Genomic DNA, 23,295 nt, shown 5'->3' on the forward strand with positions numbered 1-23,295 from the left:
AGTGTTTACAGAATGGAGTACGCACGGCAGATGCCTCGCTCAGCCCTGTGTTAAAATTCCATCTGGGTCCATGTTATGTCCCAGGGCTCTGATTCACATTTGCTAATGAGACTCCTGTCTGAATCGGGTGGGCACCTCAGCTGCTGGCAGCTAAACTAGCTAATGGGCAGAAATTGAGTGGCAAATAAAGCTGTTTTATTTTAAATCCCATTCTATTCAGTTCCCACCAGGCAGTGGAAATGAAAATTTAATGCTCTTTTTGCTGGCTTAATTTCTTTTTTTTGTTCCATAGCTGTCCCTCTGTTTCTGAATGATGTACCTGCAGTGACTTCCTTCAATTTAACTCTGGGTGTGGAACGTAAAATATAGATTTTTATGTACCATCAAATATTTGGTTCTCGGTGATGTGCTTAAAAATGATCAATATAAATCGCCGTTTATGTTGAAAGCATTTTGTATCTGATGTTTTAACTGAATGGAAGTATGAATTGATGTAGCAATCTGTATTACTGGTGTCGATTGTAAGATGTATGAAATCATAGCCAGATCCATTGAAAGTTCTAGTTGCAGCAAAAAAATGAGTTAAACAGCACATCTGCTCATGTTGCACTGCAAGCAAATTCATGCAGAAAAACTTCCAGTCGTGGAAATATTTTAAGTAAATAGGTTTCCCATTTATTTAAATTGTTTTAAATGACATAATTGGAAGTACTTTCTCTAATTTTACTCCTTGCTTCTCTCAGATGCAGCTGTTGGATACATTCCCAGTAGAAGGAGGCCAGAAGGACCCCAAGCAGCGCTATATTCCTTTCCTACCAGGTACAGTAACACACACTGTTAGTTTTCTTTCTGTGTCTTACTCCCAGAAGGTCCATATTTTTTAGGCCCTAAAGGCAGAGCTGGCAGAAGTTTGTCTGCAATTTACTTTGTGGCATTAGTGCTATGATGGATGTTAACAGGTCTTTTTTATTCATTAATTGAATTGGGACATTGCTGGTAAAGTCAGCATTTATTGATCATCCATAATTTCCCTCGAGATAGTGGTAGTGAGCTGTCTTGGACTGCAGTAATGAGTTTGGTGAAGACATTTTGCAATGTTGTTAAGAGTTGGCTTTGGATGAGCAACAATGAAAGAACAGTGACATATTGCCATGCCAGTGTGGTATGTGGCTTTTGAGGGGAGCTTGCAAGTGCTTGTGTTCTCGTGGTTGGACGTTTGGAAGGCGCTTTCAAAAAGCCTTCATAACCTGGGTGCTGCAGTGCATCTTGTAGATGGTACACACTGCAGCTGTGGCTGAGGGAGTGAATGTTGAAGGTGGTGGGTAGGGTGCCCTAATGTGTTGCTTTGTCCTAGATGGTGTTAACCTTCCCGAGTGCTATTGGAGCTGCACTCATTTAGGCAGGTGGAGAATTCCATCGCACACCTGACCAGTGCCTTGTCAATGTCAATGATGGACAGGCTTTGGAGAGTCGGGAGGTGAGGCACAGACAGTCAATGCCTGACCTACTCTTCTATCTACTGTATGCCTTTGGTTGATCAGTCCCAGGATGCTCATGCTGGGAGCTTGACAATAGTTATTCCATTGAATGTCAAGGAGAGGTGATTATACTTTCTCTGTTGGAGATTATCATTACTTGGCACTTGCCTGCATGTTGTCCATGTCTTGGGTTCATGCAGACACAGAGGTTTCATTATCTGGTACTGAATATTGTGCGATCATCAGAAAACATCGCCACTTCCGTCTTTGCAAGAAGGTTGATCACTGGTGAAGCAGCTGAAGGTGGTTGCGCCTGAAACACCATTCTGAGAAACACATGCAGTAATTTCCTGGAGTTCAGATAGTTCATTATTTTATTCCTTTATGGGATGTAGGTGTTGTTGTCACCGGTTGAGGCCAGCATTTATTGCCCATCCCTGAGGGCTAGAGTCAACCACATTTCTGTGGGTCTGGAGTCACATGTAGGCTAGACCAGCTAAGGACAGCAGATTTCCTTTCCTAAAGGACATTAGTGAGCCAGATGGGTTTTTATGACGCTCGACAATGGTTTCGTGGTTATCATTAGACCTCTAATTTCAGATTTTTATCAAATTCAAATTTCACCATCTGCAATGGTGATATTCAAACTTGGGTCCCTAAAGTATTACCGTGGGTCTCTGGATTACTAGTCCAGTGACAATACCACTACGCCACTGCCTCCCCATGCGCCTCCAGTAACCATAACCATCTTCCATTGAGCTAGGTATGACTCTAATCAGTGGAGAGTTCACCCCAACCCAGATTCTTATTGAAAGACTTAAATTTAAATTGTATTTTGCATGACCAGGATTTCCCAAAGCATGTTTGAGTCACGAGATGTCTCAATGTTCAACAGCCAATTAAGTATTTTTGAAATGTTGCCACTGTTGTAATGTAGGAAATGTGACAGCCAATTTGTGCACAGCAAATTGGTGACCGGGTGGATCTGTTTTTGTGATGTTGATTGAGGGATGATGTAGAGGAAGAGGCCCAGGGGTCCAACATGGCTCACTAATGAGTTTAAGCTCAATAGAAATGAGGTACCAACCTGATGAAGCTAAACCTACGACTACATATATGCAAACAGCAAAAGCATCACATGATGCATCTGGGGCTGGGTTAGCACAGTGGGCTAAATCGCTGGCTTGTAATGCAGAACATAGCCAGCAGTGCGAGTTCAATACCACCTCCCAGAACAGGCGCCAGAATGTGAGGAATGTGGCGACTAGAGGCTTTTCACAGTAACTTCATTGAAGCCTACTTGTGACAATAAGTTATTATTATTGTGATAAATGGAACAAAACAATTTAAATTGGGTTTTGAACCCAATTTTTGTCATTATATCTCTTGGGGGGGAGATGGTGGTATTGTCTCTAGAGTAGTAATCCAGAGGCCCAGGCTAATGCCCAGGGAACCCAAATTCAAATCGCACCATTTTACCTGGTGGAATTTAAAATCAATTACTAAAATTGAAAGCTAGTTTCATCATCGATTTTTTTTATTTTATTTTATTTAAAAAAACTTTTTTTTCCCTGTCTGATTCACTGATGGAAGAAAATCTGCTATCCTTACCTGGACTGGCCTACGAATGAATACAGACATAAAGCAATGTGGTCGACTCTTAACTGCCCTATGGCTTAATAAGCCACTTTGTTCAAGGACAATCGGGGATAACAACAAATGCTTTTGTGGCCAGCGATGCCCACGTCCCATGAAAAGAACAAAAAAGCAACTTGCCCTGTTTACCATGGGCAGTGTTATCCCGTAGATGTCGACCGTGTCCAAATTTGAAATCTTGTTGATCTCTTTTTGCCCTTCGCCCTTTCAAACATAACGTTGAACTCAAACCACACTTGAAATGAGTGTACCCAAATCTATATTTAAGTTTTAAATTCTCCATTTGAAATAGGTCTTTGTGACATGCTTGTCTACTCTAATCTACATTCTATCACTTCACTATTGCTGCCTATACATGACTCCTATTACCATCTTAAAACATTTTCTATTAATTGTAGCCAAGGGTTCTCTGCTGCCTCTCGCCTCTTGTTATATCCTCTCTTATAGTAGTTTCATCCTTACTTAGAAATGATACTCCTCTTTCCACCCCCCCCCCCCCCCCCCCTCCTCCCCCCCCCCCCCCCCCCCCCTCCCTCCCTCCCCCACACACACACACACACCATTATAGTCTAAATAGTAAATTTCTGGCAAAACCAAGGAGCAATGTTTTACTTTCAGGATTGAGCAATAACCTATTAAAAGTACTCCTCCTGTAATGGTTGGTTGCTGACATTGACTAGGAGGTTATAATTACTGGTGAGATAAATAATGTGTGTGTAAGGAGGTTTTATTTTCCACATTCACACAGCTGTTTGATTACCACATTTGAAATTTGCCTGCTGATTCTGTTTGTTTTAAAGAAGTAACTGATTGTGAAATGGAGTCGGCAGCATAGCAATTGTGTAGTAAGCGTCTGAGCATGATATGCTGTTTGTTGCAGTGTATGGAGAGGAATTCTAGCCAGGAGATGTGTCTAAGAAGCCTGAGGTCTGTGCAGTGCTTTGACATAGTATGTGATATGCTGAGACTGGAATTGATTGATGCTCTGACCTTGTTGTCTCTGTTTAGGACCAGGAATGTGACAATGCTGAAATGGGGGAAAAGCAAAGAGTTATTTATTTTGTGGTTCCTTATTTGAAAGTTTAGCTTTCAATCTCTCTTTAGACCTACTGATGCTTTGCCTGTCTCATAATTGTTGAACTTTATTCTCCATTCCCTCTGCCTGTAGCTGCATCATCTCACAGAAGGCTTGCGATCCACGTCACCATTATTCTGCAAGTTAAAAAGAAGGGTTGGGATTCTCAGTCCCGCCGCACCCATTTTCTTGTGCGGTGTGCCACTGCTGGCAGTGGGATCCTCAGTCCCGCCAGCTGGCCAATGGGGTTTCCCATTGTGGGCACCCCCACGCTGGGAAATCCACGGGCGTGAGTGCGCTGCCGGCGAAATGGGGAATCCAGCCCATGAGCTTTGTTGGGCTGCCATTTGCAGCTAAACATCTACAACACAGGTTATGTTCTGACCTTGGTGAAAATATGCATCTTCCAAAGGGGATACCATCGTCATGCAATTCTTGTTAACCCAAAGCTTAGTTGCTTAAAGTTCCAAAATCTGTTCATGCGTCTGTGGTGATACATCATGGTAAATACACAAGGGATTAATGTAGATACAAAGAAAAGTACAGTACAGGAACAGGCCCTTCGGCCCTCCAAGCCCATGCCGACCATGCTGCCCGACTAAACTACAATCTTCTACACTTCTTGGGTCCATATCCCTCTATTCCCATCCTATTCATGTATTTGTCAAGATGCCCCTTAAACGTCACTATCGTCCCTGCTTCCACCACCTCCTCCGGCAGCGAGTTCCAGGCACCCACTACCCTCTGTGTAAAAAAAAACTTGCCTCGTACATCTACTCTAAACCTTGCTCCTTGCACCTTAAACCTATGCCCCCTAGTAATTGACTCCTCTAACTTGGGGAAAAGCCTCTGACTATCCACTCTGTCTATGCCCCTCATAATTTTGCAGACCTCTATCAGGTCGCCCCTCAACCTCCGTCGTTCCAGTGAGAACAAACCGAGTTTATTCAACCGTTCCTCATAGCTAATGGCCTCCATACTAAGCAACATCCTGGTAAATCTCTTCTGCACCCTCTCTAAAGCCTCCACATCCTTCTGTAGTGTGGCGGCCTGAATTGAACACTATACTCCAAGGCCTAATTAAGGTTCTATACAGCTGCAACATGACTTGCCAATTCTTATACTCAGTGCCCCGGCCAATGAAGGCAAGCATGCCGTACGCCTTCTTGACTACCTTCTCCACATGTGTTGCCCCTTTCAGTGACCTGTAGACCTGTACACCTAGATCTCTCTGACTTTCAATACTCTTGAGGGTTCTACCGTTCACTGTATATTCCCTACCTGCATTAGACCTTCAAAATGCATTACCTCACATTTGTCCAGATTAAACTCCATCTACCATCTCTCCGCCCAAGTCTCCAAACGATCTAAATCCTGCTGTATCCTCTGACAGTCCTCATCGCTATCCGTAATTCCACCAACCTTTGTGGCGTCTGCAAACTTACTAATCAGACCAGTTACATTTTCCTCCAAATCATTTATATATATATACTATGAACAGCAAAGGTCCCAGCACTGATCCCTGCGGAACACCACTAGTCACAGCCCTCCAATTAGAAAAGCACCCTTCCATTGCTATTCTCTGCCATCTATGACCTAGCCAGTTCTGTATCCACCTTGCCAGCTCACCCCGATCCCGTGTGACTTCACCTTTTGTACAAGTCTACCATGAGGGACCTTGTCAAAGACCTAATGAGGTCCATATAGACAACATCCACTGCCCTATCTGCATCAATCATCTTTGTGACCTCTTCGAAAAACTCCATCAAGATAGTGAGACACGACCTCCCCTTCACAAAACCATGCCGCCTGTCACTAATATGTCCATTTGCTTCCAAATGGGAGTAGATCCTGTCTCGAAGAATTCTCTCCAGTAATTTCCCTACCACTGACGTAAGGCTCACCGGACTGTAGTTCCCTGGATTATTCTTGATACCCTTCTTAAACAAAGGAACAACATTGGCTATTCTCCAGTCCTCCGGGACATCACCTGAAGACAGTGAGGATCCAAAGATTTTTGGCAAGGCCTCAGCAATTTCCTCTCTCGCCTCCTTCAGTATTCTGGGGTAGATCCCATTAGGCCCTGGGGACGTATCTACCGTAATATTTTTCAAGACGCCCAACACCTCGTCTTTTTGGATCTCAATGTGACTCAGACTATCCACACACCCTTCTCCAGACTCAATATCCACCAATTCCTTCTCTTTAGTGAATACTGATGCAAAGTATTCATTTAGTACCTCACCCATTTCTTCTGGCTCCACACATAGATTACCACGTCTATCCTTCAGTGGGCCAACCCTTTCCCTGGCTACCCTGTTGCTTTTTATGTACGTGTAAAAAGCCTTGGGATTTGCCGTAACCCTATTTGCCAATGCTTTTTTGTGACCCCTTCTTGCCCTCCTGACTCCTTGCTTAAGTTCCTTACACTAGGACTAAATAAATAAATAAACACTAGCGGGAGAACCAGGGACATCATGACACACAAACATTCAACCAATAGGTCAGTAAGATAGGACATGACCAATGGGCAGTCGAGACACACCCAGAGGTGACACTACCATGAGGCAAATCATATAGAAGAACCGGGCACACAAGCTCTTGCTCTTTCCATAGGCGACACTCAGAGAGACAGGGGCAGATCAAAGCATCACACCTACCGCATGGATTGGAGCTGACTGGTTAGTTAGATTGAGTTACTATAGCAAGATCAGCAGGAGAGTCGAACTCAAGTAGGAGAATTGTTAACTGTTCAATAAATGTGTTAAACCTATCTCCAAGTCTGAACCTTCCTTTGTCAGAGTATACATCAAGGAAGCAGCTTATACTACATGAAGAAGCATAACATAACAGCGTCTTCTCAAAAGAAAAGCTTAAAAGTAAAGACAAATGTCAAATTATTTTCCTTTTTGTTATCTGACTGGTCACTAATTGCAGAATCAAAAACGTATACGATAAAAGACTTAAAATCTGATCTAAAAACAAAAAATGTGGGAAAAGCTCAGCAGGTCTGGCAGCATCTGTGGAGTGGTAAATAAAGTTTACAGGTTGTGGGCTTAGGTAGAATGCTCTTTTGGAGGGTTCAATGGCCTCTTTCTGCACTGCAGGGATCATATTGAAAGTTGACGTTTCAGGTCTGCATGACTTCAGAGTTTGAGACTGAGAAATGTGTTGGAAGTTACACTGTTGAAGAGGGGGTGGAGTAGGTCATTAACTTTCAAACTCTGGGTCATGACCCATGGGTGGGTCGCGGCACAATCGATCGTGGCATTCCCGATTGAAGGAGGAACGGCAAACGGCCGCAACTGACTTGTAAAAATGCCAGCCACAACGGACTTTTGAGATTGACGGCCATCCATACATGCGTAACGGATCAAGCCGTGTGTAGGCCCAGACCCCAGCAGCGTGGATCACCTCCTTCTGACTTCAGCGCGCTGTCCTGGGCCAGTTTTGTTTTCAACAAATGATGCAGTTCTCCCACTGGAAGGGGTGGCAGAGAGCAGGTCACGCTGACATCACCTGTTCTGGACTCGAGAGAGAGATTCTTCCATTTTGCAGCTGCCAGCAGTGCTGGTGTGAACTCCAGGGCATCTGGTGAAACACCCATGGAGAAGAACCTGAAAACACGAATAAAGCTGCATAAAGATGATTACTTGAGGTGTGGTTTATAAATCGTGCCACTGCAAATCAGGATTCAAAGTTCATGTGTGATCTATACAGGGAAGCACTGGTAAATGAAAGTTTAAAACCCTCAAAACTTCAAATACAGTTGAAGACGAAACATGGCGAGTTTGAGGACAAACTCTTAATTTTCTTCAATGGATGCAGTGAAATCTTAAATCTTCAGCTGAAGATATCAGAAATGTAACATTGAATAACAAAGCAAGTGAGATTGTGAGGACCAAGCAGGCTCACCTGTCACATTAAAGATAAATGAAAATGGTGGGTTTCGAAGGTCGGCCGGCATGAGACCCGAAGGATGACCGGTTGGTAAAAATTTTTGAAAAACACTGGAGTACATGGAGCAAAGTAGCAAGTCAATGATGGCATGAGAGATTGCAAAAATATGTTTAAGGCACAAGACCAAGGAAGTGTTGATGCCAGTGTTGAGCTAACAGTACTAATGGTGGCAAAAAATAAGACAGCAGAACAAAGGTCAGCGCTCTGTGAAAGCAAACTGTTAGAACATGACAGAAGGCCCTTACTTTATATTATAAAAATGTATGTGATCGTACAGCAGATTTCACCACAATTTCCATCTATATAGTTTTGTTGGTGATTTTTGGAGCTCGGGTGAAAATCTGGATGCGAGTCTTTTTTTCCATCTTCCAACCGCAGCATATACACAAACTGGAAGTAGTATTGAAATTCAGTGAACCTTCATATGAATGGGGAAGCAGTTTGATGTTGGTGTATACAGTCCATTCAATGACTTAATTTGACGTAATGTGAATGGTTGTGATGCAATCAGGAATGGAGACCTCGAGGCAGAAGTTCAGTATATGGGTAATGCTCTGGCTTGACTGGTGACAGTTACAATTTGTTCAGTTCCTCAGGTTCCGCTGGTGGTGCAAGTGGCTAAATTTTGCCTGGCCCATCTTTGAGCAGTTAAGTGCTGTCCAAATTTTTCACCAATGGTTGAAACCTGCGGCGTCACCAGACTGCAGTTGGTGGAGAATCCCAACAAGTTGCAATTTGTAAGACAGTGAGGGACGACTACTAAACCACGAGTGATAATGCTGACCAATAGGTATCTTTTATGTCAAACAAACTTTCATTTAAACACAGTCAATCATATTAGCCATATCAGCGTTCCAGGTGACAGTTATAACGGTTCTTAAATTTATAAAACTTCACTATCTACACCTAACACTGTGGGCGGAATTCTCCGCTTCCACACTGGGTGGGAGAATCGCGGCACCTCCCGCGATTCTCCCACCCCCCCCCCCCCCCAAATGGCGTGTCGCGTTTTGCGACACGCCGCTCGAAGAATCTCTCCGGGTTTCATGACGGCGTCGGACCTTTGGGAGAATTCCGCCCTGTATATATATCAATTAAGCAACCAAATACAGTTCAAATGCCATGTATAAATAAAGTTAACAATCAAGGTTACTTGCTTCTCTGTGCAGGCCTTTGGAGAGAGCCCCTTTCAGGAACAACCTGACGAGCCTTGTCAGACTAAAATCCTATCAAGCTACTGACAGACCTGGCTCCTCCCATTAATTACATAGTCTGTATCCCAAACATAAGGCATTCTCCAGTCTCCTCCCTCTAAGATGTCCATTACCTGCTTAGCCAGGATTAAACAGAATCCCTCATAAATTATCTGCACCCTAGGGGTCCTCCAAAATCAAAACAAAGTTCTTATTAGCCATCTATCTGTAAACAAGTAAATGGTTAAAATCAATGTTGCCCTCACCTGTATGACCCCTTAATTACAGGTTTAGCAGACATATGCCTGAATGTATTTGAACCCAGGGTTTCTGATAACATTGCTACAAAAAGATATAATATATATAATAGTTTCCTACAGTCATCACAGTCAATGGAAGTGCTTAGTTGCTGTCAGCCGATTCTTTGGAGGAGAATGTTTTTCCTTGTGGATGTCAGGAAGTTCAATGTGTGCTAGCAGAGGAAGACACTAAAACTGTGTTCATCTCAACATTCCAGAAATAAACTTCATGACTTTCAAAAGGTGGATATCTATCACGTTTGAATACCAACTCTTAAGCCAGTTTGAACAGCAATACTGTGATTATGGGGTGTTCCAGGGTGAATGAAGTTGTGTGTAGTGTTGACTCTGTTGCCCCAGGTGGTACCAACCAGTTTCTGCAAGAGATCCATTTTTGTTTTGACCACTAATTGCATTCCACCCTTAATCTTTCCCGAAAACTACAGCTGATTCACTTGACTTCTCAAACCTCTAGCCACCAAGCTTGTTTTCCTAGATTTCCCTGTTGGACCCAGGAAGGTGAATGGAAAAAGACCCCAATAGCATCAAGTCTCTTGATGAAGAACATGTCCTAAGATGCCAGGAAACATGCACGCAAAGGAAACTCCTATGTCTCCTGGAAGCAGCAGTGTAACAACTGGACCAGTGGCCCAGAATCAACATTGAAGCCATTGCTTCACAGCTCATTGTAAACTCAAAGGACAGTCAGCAGGGAAGATCACCAGATAGTAAGGAGCAGCACTGTTGCAATCTGGGGCTGGGGCTGGTTTAGCTCTCTCGGCTAAATCGCTGGCTTTTAAAGCAGGCCAGCAGCACGGTTCGAATCCCGTACCAGCCTCACCGGACAGGCGCCGGAATGTGGCGACTAGGGGCTTTTCACAGTAACTTAATTGAAGCCTACTCGTGACAATAAGCGATTTTCATTTTATTTTCATCTCTCAAGCTTGTCGGAGAGAAGACAGCCTTCTCAAGCCCTTGCAGACAAGAGGAAGGGGGGGGACAGCACCTTGACGGCAGCCAAGTCGGGCAAAGCAACTGGAGCTGATGGGATTTACACAGAATTCCTGAAGAGTATTAGAAATTCCTGAAGAGTATTAGTTCACAGGGAAGGAAGTAGCTTTCCAACATCCAAGCTCAGTTGCCCTTCCAAACATCTGGTGCCAATCCAAGGTAGTGGCCATTGCTAAGTTAGGAAATCCACTCGGCCCATGTAGCTACTGCTCCACCTATAGATTGACGATGCACTAATTTGCACTCTGGCAGGGCGGGGCCAGCCTGCAAACCCGGCTCTACAGAGATTGGGGCCCAGTGTTTAAAGGGCTCCCCGATCCCGAGTGAAAATGAAATGTTCAAGTGCTATCTCAGCCAATAAGCAACCTTTTCCCAGGCTGAAGAAATATTAACTTAAGATAAGAAAATATAAAGGAAAAGGAAACCCTATATGCAGAAGTGAGCTGCATCAAAGTGGTAGGGCAGCCGAACATATAACCACCTATTTTCTTGTCACTGAATTTGGTGGTGATGATGTTTGAGGCGCTTGACAAGATTTTTCTCCCTCTGTACCAAAGCAGAGCACTATCTCAGTAAGTGCATATTACAGGAAGGACATGGTTGAGATTGCAGCAGACAGCTATGTCACTAGTTTCCTCAACCCTCTCATGTATATTAGCAATTGTATTTTGTGATGTGCTGACTGAGATCTTGTGAAGAAGCAATATGCACAGCTACTGCGAGGTGGACACAATACTGCTAGCCAATATAGTTAGGGACACCTTGGCTGGTGTGCCACTCTGATATACCTTTCTCGTGCAGAACAAAGGAAGATGGCACTTCAGAGCAGGAGTAGGTACCATGTAGAGCAAGATGTGTTGTGTTTTGGAATGCTGCTGAACAACAAGCCAGAATAATGGTGTGTTAGGCTGTTACGCATTTGTACCTTTGCTCCTACACCAGAGTTACAGGGCTGATTTTTGCCAGCCCTCTGGAGACCGGTTGGGAGCCTGGAGGTCTCTTAAATTGGTGGAAGGCATCAGGCGGGAGGGAGCCCGCTGTCTCCGAACCACCAGGGAATATTATTATGATCTCTGTCAAGACCAATACTGTACATTTTTTTTAAAGTAGAAGAAATTGAAATGCCAGTTACTTACAAAAAGAATAAAGTCACAAGATTGCACACAGTATTTTACCATCAAAGAAACAAAGAATGCAAACATTAACTACTATCTTAGTTAATCACCTATACTCTATAACAAAAATTCAATATTGGTTAAATATGAATTAACGGGCAAATTGTGGTCTGTTATAAACTATAAATTACACATTGAATGCAAATTGGTTCAGTAGTCTGCTGAGCATATTGGTCATCAAACCAGTCATGGAGTCCTTCAAAACATTGCCTTACAAGGAATTTCAGCTCCTTCCAGGATGTAACCCAGGGGTGGGCAAACTTTTCCGTGCAAGGGCCACATTCAGAAATTCACAATTTTAAAGGGCCGCATAGTATATTAAGTAAAATAATTACTTCACCCGGTTATGATTCTGGGCGCCTCATATAGAACATAGAACAGTACAGCACAGAACAGGCCCTTCGGCTCTCGATGTTGTGCCGAGCAATGATCACCCTACTCAAGTCAACGTATCCACCCTATACCAGTAAGTAACCCAACAGCCCCCCACCCCCCATTAACCTTAAAAAAAAAATATATATTAAAAAAAAATTTTTTTAAATTTTTTTTTATGACTTGGTGGGCCGCATGAAGACCTTTGGCGGGCCGCATGCGGGCCGCGGGCCGTAGTTTGCCCACCCCTGATGTAACCTGATCCTCAGCTGACATCTGTGTGCACCCAACTTGAGGAAAGACATTCTGGATGGTGTAGATCCATCAATGTTAAATCTTCATGTATCACTGAGCTTTGAGGTCTCTGTGTCCTTTGATAGTTTCCTTTCTCAGTTTACCTTTTCGGTTTCCCTTTTCAGTGTGGGTCCATCTCAAAAAACACAGAACAGTGGGAACACCTGCAGTGCGACTGCCTGCTGATGGGCAGGGTCGGCTATTAATTTATTTGCCAATTAATGGCCATTTCCTGCCCCCATAGTCATTTTATCAATGTCCGGATTAGCCCCTGCCGTGTGCAGAAACCGCAGGATAAACTGGTTCAACTTCTCATCGGAAACCCTTGGTGTCTGGATGTGCAATGAACCTCCTTTATGGCCATTCCATGATTCATAGAGGAGCCCCCTCTGATCGCTGGGGCCTGTTCACTGGGCGTAACACAGTAGGGAGAAAAACTCACCTGGTCTTCAAGGACAGCTCAACACAAACAAGCCTCTTTGCTCTTCCTGCAGCCTCAGTATGGTGGTCCCTATGGTGATCTCTTATTTGGCTGCTGCTGTTAAAATCTCACCTAGGTTTGCATTGGTCCATTGGTGAGGGGTTGAGATGCACTTTCAATCCTGCCGGTGCAACTTCCTGGCTTTTGGAAAAATCCAGCTCTCGTTTCTTGGTGCAATATTTATGTGCCAAAGCAAGGTGCATTTACTTCGGTCTGCAGGTGTGGAGTTTATGGGCACTGCAGCTTGACTTGGAATCGAGTCTTTTTAGGATTTTCTTCCTTCTAAATACCCAGATATTGGGGAAACTTATTAATGCCTGTAATGGTGCTGAGTGCAAATAAATCTGAACTGTGAGCACCACGAGAATCAAGAGGAGTGAAATCCAAAGAAAAACAAAGCTGGTTGAAACTGAGCGAGGAAATGCTGAATAGGGGGCATAATTCTCTCACCCCATGGCTGGGCCGAAGAATCGCCGGCACGGGCGTGAATCAAGCCACGCTGCCCCAACGGCGATTCTCCGGAGAGTGGAGAATCGGCGCCATTGGCGTCAGGCAGCGCCAGTCAGGCGCCGCTCGATTCTCTATTCTCTGCCCGGGATGGGCTGAGTGGCCACGCAAAAAATGCCGAGTCCTGCCGGCGCCGTTCACACCTGCTCTTAGCTAGAGCAGGACCTTGCCGTGGATCCATCCGGGTGCGGCCTGGTGGGAGGGGAGGGGGCGGGTCTCCGCTGTGGCCTGGTCCGCGATCGGGGCCCACCGATTGGCGGGCCGGCCTCTTGGGCCGGAGGCCTCTTTTGTTCTGCGCCGGCCACTATAGCCCTACGCCATCTTGCATCGGGCTGGCACGGAGAAGGGAGCCACTGCGCATGCACGCATTGATGCCGGTCCCACTGCGCATGCGCAGACCCGCAGTGCCCATCTGACGCTGGGGCGTGGCAGCTGGAGCGGCGTGGGTCGCTCCAGTGCCGTACTGGCCCCCTGTAGGGGGCAGAATCGCTGCTCCTGAGGCCATGTTGATGCCACAGAGAAACGCAACGGCATTTATGACGATGTCAACACTTAGCCTCAGGATCAGAGAATCCCACCCAGGATTTCTTATTGCAGCTTTAAACCTGTGTTCATGTAGTTTTCACGGTTTAACTGCCCAGAACATTGAAAAACTGGCGAAGTAAGATACAGGAAGCATTATAATGCAGCATTTATATGCCCTTGTATGTTACAGTGAGGTTCAGTGTAGAAGCTTCTTCAAGTCACAGAAATGCATGAAATGCAAAAAAGTAACACCAAACTGGCATTCCAGCTCTCTGCCTCTTATTGGGCATTATCCCATAATTTACAACAGTACAGTAACCGTGCAGTGTTTAGGGGCAGTAATATTTGTATTTGCCATTTTTATATAACTTTCCTTTGCCTCTTGTGTCCGCCTCTCTGGCTGTGTTTTTATTTCTATCACTTTGGAAATATTGTTACTGGGGAAACACAATCCCTCTATCTACACCTCCCGCTGCCTTGGGAAAGCGGGCAGCATAATCAAAGACCCCCCTCCCACCCGGCTTACTCACTCTTCCAATTTCTTTCATCGGGCAGGAAATACAAAAGTCTGAGAACACGCATGAACAGATTCAAAAACCGCTTCGCCGCTGTAACCAGACTCCAAAACTACCCTTTTGTGTGATTAATACTGATCTGATTAATACTACGCTTCTGCATGCTTCACCCGATGCCGGTGTCTAGGTATTTGCATTGTGTACCTTGTGTTGCCCTATTATGTATTTTCTTTTCATGTTCTAAATGATCTATTTGATCTGAATGCAAAAAAATACTTTTCACTGTACCTCGGTACACATGACAAAAAAACAATCCAAATCCAGTCAGGGGATGTCCTTTTTTCTCTTTTGCTGGTTCTACCTCATCACAATTTATTTTGTGACTTTCGGTTTCTTTTTGTCGTCTTTTCGTTCGGACTTTTTTTTTCCCAGTGCCTTCACTTCCTTTTCTGCTTGAGTCATTTTGGCATGTCCATGCTGGATGTATGTGGTTGCTCTGCTCACTTTTTTTGATTGCTTCTGCTTTTTCTGGGCCTCACCACATAGAGTGAGGACGAGATCAAACAGACTTATCATTTGGATGAAGCGTTAAACCAACGTCTTCCGGTTCAGTTTGTCCAGGCCAACATTTCTCCGCTTCAAACCATAAAAGAACAGATTAATTAGTCATTCAGACAATTGAAATTTGTGGATGTTTCTGGAACAGAATGACTTCTTGACAACTGTTTCTGCATTCCAATAGTGTGCACGTTTAGTCTGGAGAAGACCAGAGAAAAAGGGAAAAGAGAGGTTCTGAGACTGATAACTATTAGGTAGAGACTAAATCATCATTTAAATGGAAATGAGATACTTATGAAAACAAGAATGCGACAGGATCAGACTAAAATGCATTAATTGGGGGGGGGGGGGGGAAAGAATGGGCGCATCCCTTGATGAGTGTATTGGATGATGGCCGTCAATGAAGATGTTGCCTTGACTGAGAATTTTGGCTCTGCAGTGCAAATCATTGGAGCTCACTGAGCGGTGGAGGCGCATGAAAGAATTTTTGCACTCAAAAGAGCACTGGCCCTGGTTAGGGGCCACCTTTTGTGTCGTCAAAATCCTGCTGCGTTGTGTGTCATTTATGCTGACTGGTTCGAGAGATGGGGCTGGACGGGATATTCCCCTGAGCCCGGTGCCTGGCGAGAGATGGGAGATAATTCCCGAATGAGAATTGGCTGCAATGCTTTGGTAATGTTGATGTGGAGGCTGGGTACATCAGATTCGATGGAGCACAACATATCCTGTCTGCGACATCGGGGTTTGTAGGACCCATTGATCGCTGGTTCTATTTCATCCTGTTCTCATGTTCGTCCTGAGGGGTTGGAGGTGGCCGAGTGGGTTGAGTCATTCCTCCCGGCTGGAGCCTAGGCTGTGAACGGCCTGGGCATTGGAGAGATAGCATGTGAAACCGATGATGTCTCGTGCTTCGATCGATGGGATTCTGGAGAGACCCTGGAGAGTGCTCGTTGATCCTGCCTTATCCTTTGCCTTCCCGTGCAACATGGAAGATGTCGTTATCCTGCGGTTCTTTGATAATTCCGATCATTGCTCCCTGTTGATCATGTTGTTGACTCTTGCTGCCCTTTTTCTTTCAGGGGAGTGTGAAATGTGAGTGTGCTGGCTGTGCCGTTGATTATTGGTATCCTGTTATCCTGTCTTTACCAAACCATTTTGAGTCAATTATGGGAATTGTGATTTGTGCAGTCTTGTGCCTTTTGGTTATTGTGTCTGATAATCCTTGTAATTTGGGTGAAGTGACACTTCCTGCCTTTTTTAATGAAGAGAACGAGTGGAGCTCGGGCGGGAAGAAGGGTAGATGGATATGGTTGGTAGTATTAGTTCAGTCCTTGTTGAGATTGAGGATAGCTCCTCCAGTTAGAGCTAATCCATTTCGGGTCTGTCATTTAGATTTGTATATTTTTTGAATTAAGAATCCATGTCGTATGCTGCCTTTGGCCTGGGCAGAGTTTATATCCTGGGGGGGCCTGGGTTAATTCTTTTTTTAATAAACATTTTATTGAGGTTTTTTGGTATTGTAACAACAAAATAAACAATGTACATGAAACTGTAAACATAGTGCAAAAGCCCTTCCTTACAGGTCCCACCTTTATTAACCCCCTACTCATAAGCTAAACTAACGACGATTCTGCTGACAATTAATTTTATGTGAAGAAGTCAATGAACGGTTGCCACCTCCGGGCAAACCCAAACCGTGACCCTCTCAAGGCGAACTTGATTTTCTCCAAACAGGGAAAGCTAGCCATGTCTGATAGTCAGGTCTCTGACTTTGGGGGCTCTGAGTCCCTCCAAGCTAATAGTATCTGTCTCCAGGCTACTAGGGAAGCAGAGGCCAGAACGTCTGCCTCTTTCTCCTCCTGGATTCCCGGGTCTTCCACCACCCCGAAAATCGCCACCTCTGGACTCAGTGCCACCCTTGTTTTTAACACCGTGGACATGCCATCTGCAAACCCCTGCCAAAATCCGCTAAGGTTCAGTCATGTCCAGAACATGTGGACATGGTTCGCTGGTCCTCCCGCACATTTTGCACACCTGTCTTCCACCCCAAAGAATCTGCTCATCCGGGCCACTGTCATGTGAGTCCGATGAACGACCTTGAATTGTATCAGGCTGAGCCTGGCACATGTTGCGAATGCGTTGACTTTACTCAACGTGTCTGCCCATAGACCATCCTCTATCTCTCCTTCCAGCTCCTCCTTCCACTTGCGCTTCAGCTCCTCGGTCTGCGTCTCCTCTGACCCCATAAGTTTGTTGTAAATGTCAGAGATGCTCCCTTCTCCTACCCACCCTCTGGAAACTACCCTGTCCTGAATCCCCCTTAGTGGTAGGAGCGGGAAGGTTGACACCTGTTTACGTAGGAAGTCCCGAACCTGCAGATACCTGAATTTGTTTCCCCTCGCCAACCCAAACTTCTTCTCCAGCGTCCTCATACTCGCAAAGCTCCCCTCTATAAACATATCCCCCATCCTCTCGATCCCTGCTCTCTGCCATTTCCAGAACCCCCCCATCCATACTTCCCGGGGCAAAGCGGTGATTATTACAGACTGAGGACCAGACCGATTCTCCCTCTGCTCCCACATGTCTCCTCCATTGCCCCCAGACTCTCAGGGCTGGCACCACCACGGGGCTGGTGGAGTACCGGGCTGGCGGGAATGGCAGAGGTGCTGTTATCAACGCCTCCAAACTGGTGCCCTTGCATGAAGCCTCCTCCATACGCTCCCATGCCAACCCCTCCGCCACCACCCACCTCGCTGCCTAGTAGTAGTTATTCAAATTTGGCAGCGCCAGCCCGCCCACACCCCGACTGTGCTCAAGCATTACCTTCCTTACTCACGGGATCTTGCCTGACCCAAACAAAGCCAGAGATCTCTTTGTTGACCCGTTTAAAAAAGGACCGTGGAATAAAGATGGGGAGACACTGAAATACAAACATGAATGTCGGGAGGACCATCATCTTCACCGTCTGCACCCTCACAGCCAGTGACAACGGGAGCGCGTCCCATCTCTGAAAATCGTCCTTCATTTGGTCTACTAGTTGGGCCAGATTTAATTTATGCAGCCGGCTCCATTCCCGCGCTACTTGAATGCCTAGGTACATAAAGCTTCCCCCTACTAATCTAAATCTAAACGGCAGCTCCCCCAATCACTTCTCCTGTCCCCTCGCCTGGACCGCAAACATCTCACTTTTCCCCATATTTAGCTTATACCCCGAAAACCGACCAAATTCCCCTAGAATCCTCAAGATTTCTTCCATCCCCCCTATTGGGTCCGATACATACAGAAGCAGGTCTTCTGCATAGAGCGAGACTCTGTGCTCCACCCTCCGGACCAGCCCCTTGGGCTCTCCGAGCAATTGCCAACGGCTTTATAGCTAGCTAGCGCAAACAACAGTGGGGAGAGGGGGCATCCCTGTCTCGTTCCCTGGTGCAGTCTAAAATAGTCCGATGTCCTATTCGTCCGTATGCTTTCCACACGCGCCTGATGCAGCAACCTGACCCAGTCAATAAAGCCCTGCCCAAATCTGAACCGTCCCAGTACCTCTCACAGATAATCCCATTCTACCCAATCAAAAGCCTTTTCTTCATCCATTGCAATCACCACCTCCACCTCCCTAACTTCCGGGGGCATCATGATCACGTTTAACAACCTTCTTTCATTGGCCACCAACTGCCTACCCTTAACAAACCCCGTCTGGTCCTTTCCAATAAAGTCCGGAACACAATCCACAATCCTGGAGGGCAACATTTTGGCCAGCAATTTGGCATCCACATTCAACAGGGATATATATCGGCCTGTGGGACCCACACAGCTCCGGGTTCTTGTCCCGCTTCAGAATCAGTGAAATTGTGGCCTGTGACATTGTTGGGGGCAGCACCCCTCTTTCCCTTGCCTCATTGAACATCCACATCAACACCGGCCCCAATATTCCAGAGAACTTCTTATAAAATTCCACTGGGTACCTGTCCGGCCTCGGGGCTTTACCCGACTGCATGGCCTTCAGAACCTCCACTATCTCTTCCAACCCTATCGGGGCTCCCAGCCCTTCTACCAGCTCCCTGTCCACCTTTGGGAAATTCAGCCCCTCCAAGAAGTGCCTCATCCCCTCCAGCCCCGTAGGGGGTTCCGACCTGTACAGCCTACTGTAGAAATCCCTAGACGCCTTATTCACCCCTGCTTAATCTCAAACCAGGGGCGGCATTCTCCCCTACCCGGTGTGACAGAGGGTGCCGGCGTAGGGGAGTAGCGCCAACCACTCAGGGGTCGGGCCTCCCAAAAGGTGGGGAATTCTCCCCACCATTGGGGGCTAGCCCCGCGCCTGAGCGGTTTGCACCAGAAGACTGGCGCAAAAAAACCGGCGCCCCCTGCAGCGGGGCTGGCCGAAAGGCTTTCGCCGGTCGGCGCATGCGCCGACAGTGACGTCAGCGGCAGCTGGCCACTGACGTCACTGCCGGCGCATGCGCGATGTGGGGTTCTCTTCCGCTTCCGCCATGGCGGAGGCTGTGGCGGACGTGGAGGAAAATAGTGCACCCAGGGCACTGGCCCGGAGTCTGAGTGGGGGGCCCCCGATCGCGGGCCAGGCCACCGTGGAGGCACCCCCCGGAGTTCGAGTCCCCCCCAGGACCCCGGGGCCCGCTCTCGCCGCTGATCCCGCCGTTCCAGAGGTGGTTTAAACCTCGGCGGCGGGAGAGGCCTCCCAGCGGCGGGACTTCGGCCCATCTGGGCCGGAGAATCACCGCAGGGGCCTCTCCGATCGGAGTGGCGAGATTCCTGCTGCCGCCACTTCCTGTGTGGCGGAGAATCTCTGCCACGGCGGGGATGGGATTTTCGGCGGCCCCAGGCGATTCTCCGACCCTGCTGGGGGTCGGAGAATTTCGCCCCGGTTCCTATCTCGATCATTTACTTTCCCTATCTCCGTGGCTGCCTCCCTCTTTCTAAGCTGCTGTGCAAGCATTCTGCAGACCTTCTCTCCATGTTCATCGATCGCGCCCCCCTCACCTTTCTCAGCTGCTCCACTGCCCTCCCTGTGGTTAACAAGCCGAACTCTGCCTGTAGCCTCCGCCGTTCCCTTAAAAGCCCTGCCTCTGAGGTTTCCGCATAACTCCTATCGATCTGTAGTATCTCCTCTACCAGTCGGTCCATCTCTGCCCTGTCTACCTTCTCCCTATGGGCCGTTATCGAGATCAGCTCCCTCTGACCACCGCCTTCAGTGCTTCCCAGACCACCGCTGCTGAAATTTCCCCCATGTCGTTGACCTGCAGGTAGTTCTGAATACATTTCCTCAGCCGCTCGCACACCCCTTTGTCAGCCAAAAGTCCCACATCTAACCTCCATTGCAGGCGCGGGTTACTGCCTTTACTAACCTGCAGGTCAACCCAGTGCGCAGCATGGTCTGAGATTGTGATCGCCGAGTACCCTGTGTCCACCACCCCTGCCACTTAAGGCCCTGCTCAAAATAAAGAAATCAATCCGGGAGTACACTTTATGCACGTGTGAGTAGAAGGAGATCTCCTTCAACCTCGGCTGCCCAAACCTCCCATGGATCCACCCCACCCATCTGCTCCATGAACGCTTTTAGTTCCTTTGCCATTGCTGGCACCTGCCCGTTTTCGGGCTTGACCGGTCCAAGCCAGGGTCAATATCTGTGTTGAAGTGCCCTCCCATGACCAACCTGTGCGAGTCCAGGTCCGGTCCTCAGCATCCTCTTTATAAGCTCCACATCATCCCAATTTGGTGCATGCACATTTACTAATGTCACCTGCACCCCTTCCAGTTTCCCACTGACCATAATGTACCGACCTCCCACATCCAAGACTATTCTACCCGCCTCAAACCTCAAACACCACCTGCTTATTGATCAGGATCGTGACCCCTCTAGTCTTGGAGTCTAGTCCTGAGTGAAAGACCTGACTGACCCAGCCTTTCCTCAATCTAATCTGGTCAGTTACTCTAAGGTGCGTCTCCTGCAACATTACCATGTCCGCCTTCAGTCCCCTAAAATGCGCAAACACACGTGCCCTCTTGACCGGCCCATTTAACCCTCGAACATTCCAGGTGATCAGCCTAGTTGCGGGGCTCATTGCCCCCCCCCCCACCCTTCGCCGATCAGCTATCCCTTTTGTTTTGGACCTGCCTCCAGCCCATGCTCCGCGCCTCCACCCGTCCGCACCCAGGCAGCCGCTGCCCCCAACCTCCTCTTTGTCCCTTAGTCCAAGTCCCTCCCTCGTCAGCAGAACATTTACCCCCCTAGTAACAACACTCTGTAACCCAACCCCTTTAATAAACCGAACATATGCACACCCTGCACTGCACTTGCGTGAGCTAGCATGCCCAGCTAACTTGGTGGCCCCCATCCCTGGCGCCGGATAGTTTCCCATCTATTGTTCCTCCCACTTATACAAACATACTCCAACGTCAAACAATCCCCATACAATTGCCCGACAGAAAAACACCAAGATCTAATTCCTCCATCCCCCAACAGTGCAAATGAAAACCTTAACTCACTCAGCTGTACCGCTGGTCCCAAATCAATGCAAAAGCATTACAAACAGCTTCCACAAAATGAAAAACGAGAAACTTTTCTTTAAAAAAGAACAGAAAAACAAAAAAAAACAAGAACGTTGCAGCAAAGTTCAAAAGTTCTCAGTCCACCACAAGTCCTTTCCTTTTCGCGAAGTCCAGCGCGTCCTCAGGCGACTCGAAATAAAAGTGCCGTTCCTCGTGACAATATTGAGTTCTTTACCCGTCAGTCTGGCCTCAATAAAACTCGAGATGGATTTGTAGGTATAGTATTATTTATTTTTAACCAACTTGCAAGGCTGACTCGCTCCACAGAGATTCAGACACACAGGCAGTCTTCTGAAGCCCCAGAACAGAGTGAAATCGGAGAGAAAGAAATCTCTGCAAATATCATTCAAATGGCATCAAGTTTCACATACAAGATTCCCATAGGTCATCCTATACACCTCCTGACCTGGCTATATATCCTGATTGGCTCACTTCGCATTCCTCAACCCTGGACCTCTTGTTACCCAGCATCCTTTTCCCCATCCTCCACGAGGCTCCCCTCCCCCCTTCCTGGCCATGCTTTCTGAATCCCTTTGTCCTTTGTTTGTGAACTCACTACTATCAGACTGGCTCACATCTACATTATTCTAACTAATAATCCTATTTTATATCACATTAGTTTGTTCAATTCCTCACTCGTGCGTGACCCAGAGACGGGTCGGATACAACAGTCCGAACTTCACCTTTTTCTTAAAAAGGATCGACCTAATCTGGTCAAAGCCTGCTCTTCTCCTGGCCACCTTTGCACTCAGGTCTTGGTAAACCCGCTGGATACTGTTGTCCCACTTACAGGTCCGTGTCTGCGTGGCCCACTGTAGAATACGCTCCTTATCCAAGTACCTGTGGAATCTCACCACCATTGCCCTTGGAGGGGGGGGGTCTCCCATTCGCGGCTTCCTCGCGAGTGCTCTGTGAGCCCTGTCCACCTCCAAGGGCCAGGAGAATGCCCCATCCCTCAGCAGTTTCTCAAACATGTCTGTGATGTATGCCCCAGCGTCTGCTCCTTCGGACCTCTCTGGGAGCCCAACGATTCTCAAGTTCTGCCGGTGGGACCTATTCTCTAGGTCCTCCACCTTCTCCAGGAGCTTCTTCTGCTGGTCTCTCAGCATCCCCACCTCCAACACTACCGCAGTTTGATATTCCTCCTGCTCAGCCAGCGCCCTCTCTACCTTCTGGATCGCCCAATCTTGGGCGTCCAATCTAAGCTCCAGCCGCTCAATCGACTCTTTTATCGGTCCAAGCAGTCCCGTTTCTGCTTAGCAAAACCTTCCTGAATAACTTGCATCATCTGCTCCGTTGACCGCTGGGTCGACAAAGCAGAGGTCTGGTCCTCCGCCATGCTGTCTCCTGCTGCAGCTTCAGCCCAAGCCTTCTCTGTCTTTCCATTTCTGCCTTTACAAGCAATTCTAGACCTTCTCTCCATGCACCGATGTGGGAATTCAGTACACAATTGCCTCTGACATCAGTTTTCCAATTCAAGTCCGGTAGAAAATCGGGGGAATAGGTCCAAATGTCCTACCAGAGCGGGAGCCTCCAAATGTGTGACTTACTCCTTCATAGCTGCCACCGGAAGTCCGGACTGGGTTAATTCTGACTTCTTCCTTTCCTCTGTTTGGGTCTCTTTGAGTT

The 23,295-nt window shown here is 47.0% G+C and overlaps 2 protein-coding genes across 4 annotated transcripts in view; one reads left to right on the forward strand and one right to left on the reverse strand.

Moving 5' to 3' along the window:
* Positions 1 to 23,295, reverse strand: part of LOC119965166 (EF-hand calcium-binding domain-containing protein 9-like) — a 583,421-nt gene that overhangs the window by 375,791 nt on the left and 184,335 nt on the right. The window lies entirely within an intron of this gene.
* sh3pxd2b (SH3 and PX domains 2B) overlaps positions 1 to 23,295 on the forward strand; it is a 338,186-nt gene that overhangs the window by 85,919 nt on the left and 228,972 nt on the right. For both annotated transcript variants that reach the window (XM_038795540.1, XM_038795541.1), the window contains exon 3: positions 744 to 819. In XM_038795540.1, coding sequence (XP_038651468.1) covers positions 744 to 819 — 76 coding nt within the window. The remainder of the gene's footprint in view (positions 1 to 743; positions 820 to 23,295) is intronic.

Source organism: Scyliorhinus canicula, chromosome 4 (genome assembly GCF_902713615.1).
Source record: "Scyliorhinus canicula chromosome 4, sScyCan1.1, whole genome shotgun sequence".
Classification (NCBI taxonomy): Eukaryota; Metazoa; Chordata; class Chondrichthyes; order Carcharhiniformes; family Scyliorhinidae; genus Scyliorhinus; species Scyliorhinus canicula.